The 14,249-nt window shown below is 53.6% G+C and overlaps 1 protein-coding gene across 2 annotated transcripts in view; it reads right to left on the reverse strand.

Moving 5' to 3' along the window:
• Nucleotides 1-14,249, reverse strand: part of NID2 (nidogen 2) — a 51,942-nt gene that overhangs the window by 2,451 nt on the left and 35,242 nt on the right. For both annotated transcript variants that reach the window (XM_039535004.1, XM_039535003.1), the window contains 9 exons: nt 13,860-13,988; nt 12,366-12,509; nt 9,778-9,897; nt 6,986-7,228; nt 5,968-6,189; nt 5,163-5,332; nt 3,209-3,338; nt 2,331-2,502; nt 1,221-1,378 (listed from right to left, as the gene is read on the reverse strand). In XM_039535004.1, coding sequence (XP_039390938.1) covers nt 1,221-1,378; nt 2,331-2,502; nt 3,209-3,338; nt 5,163-5,332; nt 5,968-6,189; nt 6,986-7,228; nt 9,778-9,897; nt 12,366-12,509; nt 13,860-13,988 — 1,488 coding nt within the window. The remainder of the gene's footprint in view (nt 1-1,220; nt 1,379-2,330; nt 2,503-3,208; nt 3,339-5,162; nt 5,333-5,967; nt 6,190-6,985; nt 7,229-9,777; nt 9,898-12,365; nt 12,510-13,859; nt 13,989-14,249) is intronic.

Consider the following 14,249-nt stretch of genomic DNA (forward strand, 5'->3'; position numbering starts at 1 on the left):
GTCATTTTGTTTACCTGGAGTGGTCGCAGGCCTGGAGACCCTCAGCTCCCACTGGCTGCACTTAGCTGTTCCCAGCCCATGGGAGCTGTGGGACGTGGTGGTCAGCATGTCCCTTGGCCCACGCCACTTCCCGCAGCTCCCATGGGCTGGGAATGGCAAACCACGGCCACTGGGAGCTGAGGGGCTCCGTGCCTGGGAACACTCCAGGTAAATAAGATGTCCTGGCCTGCTAGCAACTTACCCTGATGGGCTGGGAGCCAAAGTTTGCCAACCCCTGTAATACAGGGTCGGCTTATGACAGAATGATACAGTTTTTGCCACTTTTACCTATCCATCTTGGTGGGGGGTTGGCTTATAAACAAATGGGCTAATGAATGAGTATATACAGTATGTTATTTTTGTCTATGTGCCTCTGTCAGCGGCTCAGTTCTTCAATCTGTGTCACATATACAGTATTCACTGAAAGACCCACGTGGATTCTAAACTCAGTCCTAAACATATCTCAGTACAAAATGCAGCTACACATGCGTTCTCCTTGGATGCTGCATAGGTACAGAAAATGTCCATCTGTGTATAGCAGCCAATATGTGATGAAGTGTTAAATGCTGTTGTGTGTTAAATGCTACAATTCCACGTTACTATTCATGACAGGCAAAACAGCATGCAAAAGAATTGCAGAGAAATCCAAACAAGGAATGCTTCTGTAGAAACTATAAATGGGCATCCCAATTTTAGAAGTTAAATTATTTCACCTTTCCTTTAAAAACAAAAAATCTATCCCGGTCAAGTTAGTCACTTCTACTGCTTGGAGTAGGAAGCCTTTGTTCTGTATACTGCCTTCTGCTGGTGGCTCTAAAACTGGTCTGCCTAACACCCACTTAACCTCTGAAGACATCCACACTTCATTCTCATACATAAACCTAACGTGTGGTAGAGGAAAATCATCCACAATGTTTTAGCTGATAGAGGCCAGCTAACACACTTAATGGAAAATAACATTACACAGCTTCACCAAGACCACCGTATTCAGTTGCATATTTTCAGAAGTCAGTAAAGTATTTTTTGCCTTTCAATCTAAAATTTGTCATGTTTAGACAGGCAATGTGTGGAAAAAGTCCACTTCCTGTTCATTTTTTATAAGGGGGATGATGGGAGGTGAGGAAGTGAATGGAGAATTTTTATAGATGGGCTATGTTTCAATCTGTATTAGCTTAAGTTACCTGCGTCTGCCCAGCAAATCAGTTTGGAGAAAGGGTCAAAAGTCAAGCCATTTGGTAAGCCGATGTCTTTATTCACCAGAATCCTTCTGTTAGCTCCATCTACAGTTGAGGTTTCAATTTTAGGTGCTTCACGATTCCAGTCAGTCCAGTAAAGGTTGCTGTGGGGGAGCCAATTAACAAACCACAGTAAGGATTCACAGTGGGTGAACCAATTTAAAAAAACCAAAACCAAACAGAATTGGAAGAACTATCAGAAAAGTCCCAGACCTCTCAGTCTGCTGTCTGAACCAGATCATTAGCGGATGTGAAATTCCCTAAAAGGAAAGCTGAACAAGCTCCAGAATGTGTGTTTACAACCAATCATTTGCAAGGATTAGATTGAAGCTATTCTTCTGTAATTAGGGCCAGTCCCATGAACTTTCTAGATAGCAAAGGTACGTACATGGGGTGTTGTAAGCAATCTTCATTAAAAAAAGTGTTCCAAATTTGTACAAGATTCAAACCTTTCAATGGTATGAAATCTGAACACTGAAGAGAACTGGCAAATTTAGCCAAATACTAAATAGAAGGGTAAAAGTGTTTCACGCTCCAATCTTGAGTGCTTCCTTCCTACACACTCTTAAGGAAATAACTAGCTGGAGCGTGTGCACACGAGAGAGAGAAATGTCTATCACGCCAGCCATTACCACTAGTACTTGCTTTGCAGCCAGGTAGCATTTACTCAGATTATTTAGAGCACAAAGAGTTTTGTCTCAGGCCAGTGACTGACTGTAGGGGGCAGCATGCACACGAGGAAAATTCAGCTCACTTGTTCACCAGTGCTTTTCCAGTGGGGTAGCCAGGATGCCAATGTACTTAAAGTACTAGCAGGTTTGTCTAACCCTGTTGTGAGACCTGTTTACACTACAGCTTCCACTATTGGACTGGTGCTAGTGGTGAATTATGGGTCTGACTTTTAACACTGAAAATGCAGCTCCTAGGTCCAGCATTGTAGTCAGTTGCCCTGTGGGTGAATCTCATTTCATTCCAACCCACCATATGAACATAATGACACAAAGGTCTGTAAGAATACAGCCCTTTACAAAGCATGGGTGCTGTGCTGCCATTTACCCTCTAATTGCATCCACAGCGATTGCACGAGGATTCACAAGGTCTGCATCAAACAGAACTCGCCGCTCAGAACCATCCAATCTTGCACGCTCAATTTTGTCCAGGCCGCTATCTGTCCAAAACATGGTTCTGCGGAAGTGGTCAATGGTGAGTCCTTCGGGACTCATCAGGCCTGGAAGGAAGTGAAAAGAGAAACACTGTCAGTATATGTGCAAGGGAGGATTTTATAATCAGACTTGGTATTTACGTACAGTAGAACCTCAGGGTTATGAACACCTCGAGAATGGAGGGTGTTCGTAACTCTGAAATGTTTGTAACTCTGAACAAAATGTTCTGGTTGGTCTTTCAAAAATATACAACTGAACATTGACTTAATACTGCTTTGAAACTTTACTATGCAGAAGAAAAATGCTGCTTTCCCTTGATTTTTTTTTTTTTTAGTAGTTTACATTTAACACAGTACTGTACTGTATTGCTCCCCCTCGTCTCTGCTGCTGGCTGATTGCATGCTTCTGCTGCCAACTGAGGTGTGGGGTTGATTGGTCAGTTTGTAACTCTGGTGTTCGTAACTCTGAGGTTCTACTGTAGTAGTTTCAGTTTTGTAAGATCATGTACTTAATCCTCCCTGTACCCCTGTCAGGCGGTTTACTATTATCCCTGTTGTTCCATCTAGCTCTCCTCCCCCAAATCTATCATAATCTGTGATGCCTCATTGGGAAAGCCAGGCAGCTAATTCCTTGCCAAAGGTTATAGAGTGCGGCCACATCAAAGCTGGGATTCCGCCTTCCTAGCCCCACTGTGAGTCTGCTATGTGGACAGCAGCTTCAATGGCTCTATTCAAGCCAGCCATATTCACTCCAAAGGAAATGGTGATTTACCTGAGTTAATAATGGTTTCAGGTTCAGCCCCTGGTTCTATACTTGCTCGGTTAACTGTCCGGCCAGCAACGTCTGTCCAATAGACCATTTTTTCCCGACAATCATAATCTAGTCCAACCACTATGGAACCCTGTAGGGATTTAAAATATATATCCTTTTTTTTTAACGTATCGGAGGTAGCTGTGTTAGTCTGTATCCAGAAAAACAACAAGGAGTCTGGTGGCACCTTAAAGACTAACAGATTTATTTGGGCATAAGCTTTTGTGGGTAAAAAACCCTCACTTCTTCAGATGCAGCTTATTCTCCACTGCAAAGGTCTTTATGTGGCTGCAGCTGATGGGAGGAAGAGTGGACTCAGGCAATCCTGCATGCCTGGCTCAGTGTTCTAGCCACAGTTTGAGGGTTGTCACTTTGGTTAAAACGATCAACCTTTCTGGGTGCGGGAATAAGCTTGTAAGACATCAACGTTCCAAACGGGTGGTTGTATTTTAATTCAACCAGCTGGGCCCAAATCTGTGCTGCTGTAAGTGGCTGCCAACTTGAGTTGCGTTTCAGCCAGCAGCGAATTTGAACCGCTCCATCCGTCTGACTTTTGTTTGGTATGAGATACTCAGGCTGGAAAAATGTCCAGATTTTGTTAGTTGCACGGCCTAGGAGTTTGTACTGAAATCTTTGGGAATTCTTATTTAAGACAGATGTCCCAGACACATGTCTGTCTCCAGCTGGGCTTTAAAAAAACCTCCGGGATCAAGCAGAGACTTGTACAAGATTGTAGCTAAGACATGTAATGACCTTCAAGCTTTCAGGAGGGAATATTTCACAATTTAAGTATATTCCCCACCCCTCCTCCCCCCCAGATACAGATTTGATGGTCATGCCCCAATTCTTAGCTTCTCTCGACCTGTTTGGCTCTTTTTGAGATGTGTGAATAAGTGGCTTGTCTCTAATGGGGGAGGGGGTATTGGGGGAGGAGGAAGGAGAAAAGATAGAAAAGGAGAAGGGGCTGTGGAAAGGTTCAAAGGTTCAAATACTTTCTCAATGGAGTCAAGTATCAGAGGGGGAGCCGTGTTAGTCTGGATCTGTAAAAGCAGCAGAGTCCTGTGGCACCTTATAGACTAACAGACGTATTGGAGCATGAGCTTTCGTGGGTGAATGCCCACTGCAGCGGATGCATGATGTAGTCACCCCACGAAAGCTCATGCTCCAATACGTCTGTTAGTCTATAAGGTGCCACAGGACTCTTTGCTGCTTTCTCAATGGAGAATCTGAAGCAAAAGCTCGAATGGACGTTACGCTCTGCTCTCAACTATACAATCTCCTACTTAGCCTGAAAACCACACCACCTCCGAGTCCGATTTTGTTTTATCGGCTGGAGAAAGAGAAGAGAGACGACAAAACTGAAAATATCATCCTGACCCACAAGCTGTGCCCACGGGGTGAGGTGCTTTGTCCCCCTCTAGCGGGGGCTGTGCCACATCAAGGTCGATGAGTCTACTACAGCCTTGTCTACAGGGCCTGGGTCTTGCAACTCAGGAAGGAGCAGCACATACATTCAGAGCCAGAGGTTCAGTCCCAGCTCTGACAACGCGGCCGGGGCACGGTGGCCTGTACAGGGAGCTGAACTGGGAAACCTCAAGCCCAAGATGTGCTTCCCTGGCCAGGTGGTGTGCGTAAGCCGTGTGCGCCTGGTGTAGTGCTCTGTCTCCCTCTGCTGGGGGCTAGGTGCATAGCGATTGATTAGCCTGCTACAGTTTTGGCAAGAGAGCTGGGTCTGTTTTTAACTGTCAGTCAATCCCCTCTCTGCCCAAGGCACTGGTGTTACATACGTATACGTTCCTTATACAGGCAGCTCATCTCCCAAGGCAAAGATTCTGTATAGACTTGTCACCACATAAGGCGCATCCTTTAAAGCCTGAGTTGCCAGACGCGACGCATTCTGAAGAAGATACTTTACATGCAGTGAGAGCAGGGTCTTTGCCATCTCTTTCTGAAGCCTGGTGCCGTTCAGCGGTAAATAGCCGATTTGCTGTCCCTGAGCATACAGCAGGAAGGTGCCTGCAGCCGGCGGAGTCACATCAGGCCGCGGAGAGGGCTGGACAGTGGGAGGAGCAAGGCTGGGGAGACCTGTCAGTCAAACACAAAAATGACATTCCTGCCTGACCTCGCGTGGAGAGATGTTAAAGATGCAGTGACCTCTCGAAGGGGAAGATCAGCTGTTCTGAACAGAGTTCAAGTTGGAAAAGTGTGTGTGTGGGGGGAGGGGAAATCATCTCTTTTGCCCCTCGCTCCACCACCATTTTTTGTCAAACCTTTGTTTGGCTAAGAATTTTCCACCCAGCTCTAAGACTCCGTGCGGGCAAGTGCGCACACATGCAGAGAGACAAGGTGGGTGACGGCATATCTTTTAATGGACCCACTTCTCTTGGTGAGTGAGAGACCAGCTTTCAAGCTGCACCAAGTTCTTCCTCCAGTCCCACCCTTTTGAAACCTCCCACACTGGAATCGGTGCGAGATGGATTACAATTCAGCTTCTTGATTATTGATTTATGGCCTGATCCTGCACTTGAAGCTGCACAGACATCTGGAGCCCATTGCAGCATCAGGCCCCTAATTAGTTATATCCTCTGTGTATAGACCCCTGGCTGTGACCCAAGTGAAGCTGCGAGCATTAGACTAGCAGCAGTGTGACCGTTTTCCTCACCCTAACAAGCCTTTTGTTTCACACCCAGTTCCTCCCCAGCAAAGCACTGTGTACTCACACGGCGGGGGAACGCCAGGTTCCGATCTCGTGCCGTGAACCTCTCTGCCACTTTCATCCACGCACCAACAATAGCCACTGTTGCCATGACACTGGAGCGGGTTAAAGTTGCCCAGAGCGTCACACTGGGGTACGTACTGGTCTTCACGTGGCCTGCCACCGTAGTGCTCCAGAAGGCTTTGCCGCCAGCGTTCACACATGGTCTGCGGTCTCTGGGTGGGCTCTAAGGCGAAGGGTGAGAGGTTCTGATGGGAGCCCGGCCAGAAGCTACTTACAACACACAAGCCCTAAGCACAGGCGCCACCTTGCAAGGCTCACCGGCTTTCCTGCACCAGGCCCATCAAGGACGCTAAAAAAACTTTAGCGCCCAAAATAATTAAACTAGAAAGGACTAGAGATCTGAATGGAAAATGTGCAGCCAGTTAACGTACGCTTGGGCTGGTTTAGAATAGCTTTCAGTGGGGTGGGGTCCCTTTAAGGATTTACCTGTTGCTCCCAGCCCAGGTCATTCTAACCAGTCCAATGCCAACCTTGGCAATCAGTATCCATTAAAAGAGATGGAGGACAGAAGCAGGGTCAATCACAGGACCAGGCTACTTGACTCTGGGCTCCAGTGTGCTAGGCGCTGTACAAATACCTAGGGAGAGACCGTCCCTGCCCCAGAGAGCTTCCAATCTAAAGTGACTTATGCCAGCTGGAAACAGACCCCATGGCACCTGGAGCCCAATCCAGTGCTCTGGCCCCACTGCCAGCAGGTGTGTCTGGAGGATGGGGGAGGGACCAGGGTTCAAAGCCTCAACAGCAGCCCCTACGCAAGGACTCATCTACCTCCCATGGGGCAGGCGGCGGTGCCCAGGGCAGGGGCTATGTAGCACTCAGGAACTCGGGTGCATTTACACTAGCTATGGCTGCGCACGAGGAAAAGCAGGTTTCACTGGTACCTGTGTTTGATCAGCGAAGGGCCGAGGGCAGCCCACGGCAGCTCCCACGGCAGCCTCAGGAGGGCAGGGCTCACTCACCTGATGGCCTGCAGTGCGGCGGGGCGGTGCCCGGCGGGCGTCTGCTCCCAGCGATCTCCTGCCCGGCTCCATCCACACACCAGCAAAAGCCAGTGCTGCTGTGGCACTGCAGCGGCCTGTAGTTCCCCTCGTCGTCGCACTGGGGTCTGTGCAGCCCCGGGTGGGCAGAAACCCCTCGAAGCCCGTGGGCGGGCTGTGGATAGAGGCGCTCCTGTTCACACGGCGTCAGGCGCTGGGTGGTTTCTGCCCGCAGGCACGCGACAGTGAGCAACAGACACAGGGGTTACGCCAAGGTAAATTCGAACAGGCCTGGACAGCCGCGGGCGGCGGGTATCTAGGCTGGGGGAGGCCAAGTCTCCCCAAACAGGCGTGGCCTCGTCCATGCCCCACCGCGAGACCCCCCTCCCGCTCTTCCCCTGTGGCCCCAGCCCACCCTCCCCCCCGAAGCGGGCAGGGGCTGGGGCGGGCCGGCAGCCTGGGACTTGAGGTGGCTGGGGCCTGGCCGGTGGGGGCCGGGGCTGGCCAGCACTCCGGGCCGGCTGGTGGGCTGGGACAGGGCTCCTCTGGTCGTGGTGGGGGAGGGGGTGGAAAGGGTGGGGCCTCAGGCTGAAGGGGCGGGGCCGGGGACTAGTCTCCCCACCACCCATGTGGACAGTCTTTCACTCCGGCCTCTCTCAGCTCATTCACTGCGGTGCTCCAGCCTCAGGCACCTTTGCATGGGAGGCAAATAGTATGAGCCCCTTTCCATAGGCTGGTAAACTGAGTCACAGAGAGGTCGGGCGAGCGGCCGAGGCCACACAGCACATCACCGGCGGAGTCAGGAATAGACCCCATAAGTCACAACTGCTGCTCCCTTGCTCTAACCACTAGACGCCTCTCCCCTTCCCCACCTTGCAATCCAGTTCCTTTTACTTGCCCACATTTTGAAGGGGCAAATTTGGTTTTGGGTATTTGTTTTCATATTGCCCCCACCATGGTGAACACTGGCCAAACCAGGCAGCAAAGCTTTGGCCATGTACATACGCCAGTGAATGGTGCTATAAATTATACTCCACCCATTAAAGTACCGCACTCATTCATTGTTCTGCCCAGCACCAACAGGGTTTGCCCCTGGGCCCTTCAGCAGGGCCTCTACCATTTGAGCTAATGGTGCACCTCTGGTAGCAGTAGTAGGCAATTATCCCCTAGTGGAGCAGTCGGTAGAAAGGGGAGCACGGTATACGTGTTGCCAGTGTGCTCAACGAAAGAGAACTAGGCTCGTGTGTTCAGTGACTTCTGTCCAGCCTGCTTGGGCAAGAGCACAGCAACTGCTCACTTAAAGTCGGCCCGGTTAACGCTGTTTCGTTGCTGACCAATTAGGGAACCTGCTCGTTTAAAGTTGCCCAGTGCTCCCTTCTAACGTCGTTTGGCAGCCGCCTGCTTTGTCCACTTTGCAGGAAGAGCAGCCTGTTGGAGCTGGCTGGTGGGGGCTTGGAACCAGGGTAGGCGGCAGCCCCCCCATGAGCTCCCTGTGCGGCAGCCGGCCAACAGGCTGTCAATTACCGGCTTGTCCCTCCCCCCACTGCCATGTGCTGCTCCTGCCCTCTGCCTTGGAGCTGCTCCTGGGAGCCTCCTGCTTGCTGTGTGAGGGAGGGGGGAAAGAGGGGGGCTAATGTCAGGGTGTCCCCCTCCCCCCTGCTTACCCCATCTCCACAGAGCGGGGGAACGACAGGGCTCAGGACAGAGGGAGTTTCCTGGCAGCAGCTTCTGTCTCAACTTGCTGATCTACTTAAAAAGGCAATGTACTTAGAGTGGGGTCAGCGTACTTAAAGGGGCAATGCACATCTCTCACACACATGGTGTGTGTCTCTGTCTCTCTCTGCCATGCTGTCTCCCCTCCCTCCATCTGTGCTGCCTTGTAGAGTGTGAGGCTACATTAACAACAATGGGTTAACCCTTGCGGGCTCAGCCGAGTGTTAGTTCATCATTTAGCAGCAAGGCATTCCCTGGGAAATATCCCACCCTCTGACTCCACCACCTCAACCAAGCTTCACAATCAGCATTACTCTGTACAGTACTAAACTGTTTGTTTAAAACTTATAGTGTGTGTATGTGTGTGTGTGTATATATATATCCATGTGTCTTTTGTCTGGTGAAAAACATTTCCCTGGAAACTAAACCCCCCCATTTACATTAATTCTTATGGGGAAATTGGATTCACTTAACATCATTTCACTTAAAGTCACATTTTTCAGGAACAGAACTACAACGTTAAGCGAGGAGTTCCTGTTCACAAAACAGGCGGCACAAGGGAAGCCAATACAAGTCTAACAGTCACAGGCGGTGGGTATAAGAGGCCAGGGGAGGCTGAGCCTCTCCAAACAGCTGGCCTGCGGCCTTTGGAGTGTGCTGCCACCAAAAGAGTGAGCACTCTGGCCGTGGCCCCGCCCCCGATCGTCCTCTTCCCCTGAGGCTCCGCCCACATGGGGGCCTCACGGGATAGGGTGAAGAGGCACGTGCGAGCAGTGAGCAGCCGGGGAGGCCAGGAGAGGGGTCGAAGAGGCGTGAGTGGCAGACGGGGTGATTGGGAGTGGGGGGCCGAGCAGGGCCGGGGATGGAGCGTGGGCTTTGGGGGGCGGAGGCTGAATGGGGGCAGGCCTCAGGGCGGGGCCACAGTCTGGGCACACACAGCCTCCCCCCCGTGGAGCAGTCACACGCCTCCCACGCTAGCAGTGTTTACATGATGCTCAGCAGAAGCATGGGCCAGTCCTGACGTTCATACGGCATCAGGCCTTCAGCCTGTGATCCCTTACCAGGTGTGCAGTGGAAGCCATCCCCTTGGTAGCCTGGGTTACAGCGGCATGAAAAGGAGCCGGGCGTGTTGTAGCACGCGGCAGCTTGGTGACATCTGCCTTCGGCGCATTCATCCACATCTGCGGAAGGGAGAGGAACATGTTCGTTACCCAGGTGCAGCCGCCAGAGTGCTAACGTGTTTTGGGCCCCACACTACAGAAGGGATGTGCACAAATTGGAGAGAGTCCAGCAGTGGGCAACAAAAATGATCAGGGGGCTGAGGCACATGACTTATGAGGAGAGACTGAGGGAACTCGGGTTATTTAGTCTGCAGAAGAGTGAGGGGGGATTTGATAGCAGCCTTCAACTACCTGAAGGGGGGTTCCAAAGAGGATGGAGTTCGGCTGTTCTCAGTGGTGGCAGATGACAGAACAAGGTGCAATGGTCTCAAGTTGCAGTGGAGGAGGTTTAGGTTGGCTATTAGGAAACACTATTTCACTAGGAGGGTGGTGAAGCACTGGAATGGGTTCCCTAGGGAGGTGGTGGAATCTCCTTCCTTAGAGGTTTTTAAGGCCCTGCTTGACAAAGCCCTGGCTGGGCTGATTTAGCTGGGGTTGGTCCTGCTTTGAGCAGGGGGTTGGACTAGAGGCTCACGCAGACGGCCCCGGCGGTTAGCAGCAATGACACTCATGGCCTGTTTCATGACAAGACACTTCTGGGCAGTTATGTCAGTGGGAACTGAAATCCTGCTACATAATAAAGCTCCACCCTTGTGCTAACACGTATGGAAACGCGCGATGAGCCGTTTGGAACAGGGGCGGTCGCTCACCACGGGCTGTACAGCTCCCAGCACAGGGGGGCCCTGATCTCCGTGGAGACCGCTAGTTGTTACTGCAACATAAATAATAATAGTGGTGGTGGCTAGATCCCCACACCCAGCCTATAGTGACACATAGCTGTGTCCCCCCCCCACCCCAAACACACACATACTTCTGCCCCCCACCAGGAGTATCCCGCAAGGCAGTCGTTTACAGCTGGTCTATACAACCCCACCCAGCCCGGGGGCAGGCTCAGGGGTGCCGTGGCAGAGCCCTGGCTCAGTCGGTTTCCCACTCCCCACTCGGGGGACGCAGCGAGCGAGGGTGCACTCCTGCCTATTCCCAGGCCCAAGCTCCAGGTAGCCTGTGTGGGAGCGTAAGGGGGGGGCGGGAGGACTGACTCCCTTGCCCCCACAGTGCGCAACCAGCTCTTAAGACCCTATTGAAATTGACCAACGCTGTAGCTGTTGATTGTCCCCAGCACAGAGACCAGGCCAGCGTCCCGTCCCATCGGTTTCCACGGCGTCTAGGAACCTCGCTACGGCCCAGGGCCTCCTTTTCGCTATTCGTGTTAGCGCAGTACCCCGGGATCAGGGAAGTGCAACGCACGTGTGAGCGTTTGGATTCCCACCCGAGGTCTTTCTGACCATCCCTTACGTCCTGACGGCGACCCCAGAGCGCACCCGTCAGCGCTGCTCTCGCTGCCCGAGTGGCACTTCCAGCTGCCGCAAGGCAGCGAATGTGTTCGGCACCGTAAATACAGGACAGCGCCTAGGGGGAGGGGAGGAGAAGCCCCCCCACAAAAGAACATCCAGGGCCTCTGCCAAGAGGCTGGCTTTCCCCCTTCGACAGGGAGCGGTTTGGCTGTCCACGGCCCCGGCTGCAGGCATCACCAGAGCCTCGAGGGGTGGACTCGGTCAACAGGTGGCAAACCCTCCATGCCGCAGAAACCGATCCCCTCAACGGCTGGCTGTGGTGACGCACATCGCGGCAGCCCTTGCTGCCTCAGGCGTACCAGACTCTCGGGCCACGTTCTGCAGGGGCTCGTGGAGAGGAATGCAGGAGTTCAGACCCTGGACTAGGCATCTGTGTAAGGGAATAAAATCCCTCCGTATGCTGGCTCTCCAGCCCTCGGGCACAGGAATAAACCGGACTAAGCACCCATTTGCTCCATCCCTGGAGCAGGGGGACAGGGAGTGGGCGGGGCCTTGGCTTGTCCCACCCACTCACGGGCCAGCACAGCTGAGTCAGCACAGGGGTGGGGGTGGCATCAATGTGCGAGGCGCCCTCTTGCAAGGAAAACCCAGCAGGCATAAGGCTCGCAGTAACCCGGCCTCCCCCTGCCCAGGCTGTACGTTCTGTAGCCCAACAAGGGCTTTGAGCAGGGGGTTGGACTAGATGACCTCCTAAGGTCCCTAATCTTCTATGATGATGATTCTTCCTCTCTGAGGACAAATCCCATGTCTGGGGACTTCAGGCTAACATGGGGATCATTCAGTGTAGAGACGGACCCAGAAGAGCCCCAAAGGACCCTGGCCTCTAGGGGTGTTCAAAATCTGACCCCAGAGATGCGGCTGCATTTTGCAAATGGCCTTTCCTCTTTGGAGCGGGGCCATGTCGACATCCCCTGAACGTTGAGTCCAGATCCGGATTCTGCAGCATGTCATCACCAACCCAAACTGGCATCTCCCCCCGACGGTCCAAGCAGAGAACAGGGTCCCAACAGGGAAGCACCCCAGAGGGAGAGCGGGAGGTGGGGAACCCAGCCAGGCCAGTCTGAGTGTACATACCAGAGCAATTATGCCCGTTGCCCGTATAACCCGCCAGGCACACGCAGCTGAACGAGCCGCCTCCGTGATGAACGCAGCGGGCGCGGTCTGCCGAAGCGCAGGTGTGGCTGCCGTCTTCGCAGGGGTTGGACGGCGGGGGGATTGCTGGAAAGGGAATGACATGACACGAGGATTGTGAGTGGCCTGGGTCTGCCTGCTCTCTCAGACACCTAGACTTTAAGGCCAGAAGGGACCATCGTGATCATCTAGTCTGACCTCTGCACGTAGCAGACCATGAAACCTCACCCACTCCTGGCCATCTAGTGTCCCATCACCAGCCATTGGAGATATTTGCTGCTGGCAGTGGCAGATCAGCTACATGCCATTGTAGGCGGGCTCATCGGAGCATTGGGCACAGCAGCGAGAGGCCCAGCCCTGGCCCGTCTGCCATTCAAAGGAATAGGCACAACAACAGTTCCCTACAAGGAAAGTGTCTTCCCCGCGGGAGCGGGTTTTACATGGTCACATAAATGACCAGCAGCCAGGCAGCCCCCTCCATCCCACGGCAAATGGGTGAGGCCTGGCACATCACCACCATCTCTATGCTTCCATTCCCACAGCACAGAAGGGCACGGCAGGGCTGGGAGCGGGGTCTGGCTCGAGTGCGCTGCGCTCTGGTGATGCCCACTGGCTTTACAGCCCTCGGGGGGGAAATTACAAGCCACTCCAGCCCTCAGGCTGCTTTAACGTGCTGATGGCCTGTACTGAAAGATAGTGGAAGGCCACCTTTGCCCTGTCCCACCTCCCAGGGCCCATCTTCGCTGCAGGGTTAGCCCGGTGATTTGCACCCGGGTCCGAGCTCCAAGTCAGCCTCGCCCAGGTGCGAGCAGCCAGCCCGCAAAGCCCTGCCTGCGTCCCTGGGCCCTGCGCTCCCCCGTGCACGTCGGTCGGGCTTCTGGGGGCGCCTCCTGCGGTGTGCAGGGAGCTGGGCCGCAGCGAGTGGCGGGAGAATGTGTCTGTCCTTCTGGGTGTGCGGGGGGCGTTGTGGGACGGCGACGGAGGACTAGCAGCACTCGGGTGAACTACCTGAGTGAAAGCCGCCCCCCAGCGCTCTCGCCCCACCGAGCTCAGGGGAGAGGGTTCGGTGTGCGCGAGCGCCCGGACCAGCGCGGCGGTGCCGACCCGAGGCGTCCCGAGCACAGCGCTGGTGCGGCGGAGGAGCCAGTCCTCCCTCCACCACCCTTACGCACGGGCGGTCCCCTGGCAATCAACGAGGCAGCTCCCGGGAGGGCAGCGCCGATCAGGGTGAATACAGGCGGCACAAGTAGGCCCTCACGGAATGTGCCCCGGCCAGTGCTTGGGGCCATCTCTGGAGTAATTGCCAGGCAATGGCAAAGCTCCCTCCGACTCCAGTGGGAGCAGGATCCTGGGAAAGAAGCCGTTGGCACATGCTGTAGCAGGCAGGGAACGTACAGCAGGGGTGGAGGGAGACTCACAAATGGGCTTGACACTTACGCACGCACACGGGCCTGTCGCCTGACAGCTGGTACCCGCTGGGGCACTCGCACCTGTAGCTGCCCGGAGAGTTGATGCACACGGAGCGGTGGCCGCATCTGCTGAGGCTCTCTGCACACTCGTCGATGTCTGAGCAGGAAGAGAAGAACCCGGTTACAGAGCCGGCTGGGTAAAACGTTGGCTTTCACACTTCCCGGGGGTCTCCATTTAAATGGAGACCCCCACGCACACTTCTCGGCGCGGGGGTCTCCATTTAAACCGGCTGATCTGGAGCGTAAATGTTTCCTTCCTAAGCACCTGCTTGGCTCTCTTTTGGCAGGAACATTTCGCCCCCGTCCACCAGGACCAGGGAAGGGCGAGAGAAACGTCTGCAGATGTTTTTAAGGGGAA

Source organism: Mauremys reevesii, linkage group 4 (assembly GCF_016161935.1).
Source record: "Mauremys reevesii isolate NIE-2019 linkage group 4, ASM1616193v1, whole genome shotgun sequence".
NCBI lineage: Eukaryota > Metazoa > Chordata > Testudines > Geoemydidae > Mauremys > Mauremys reevesii.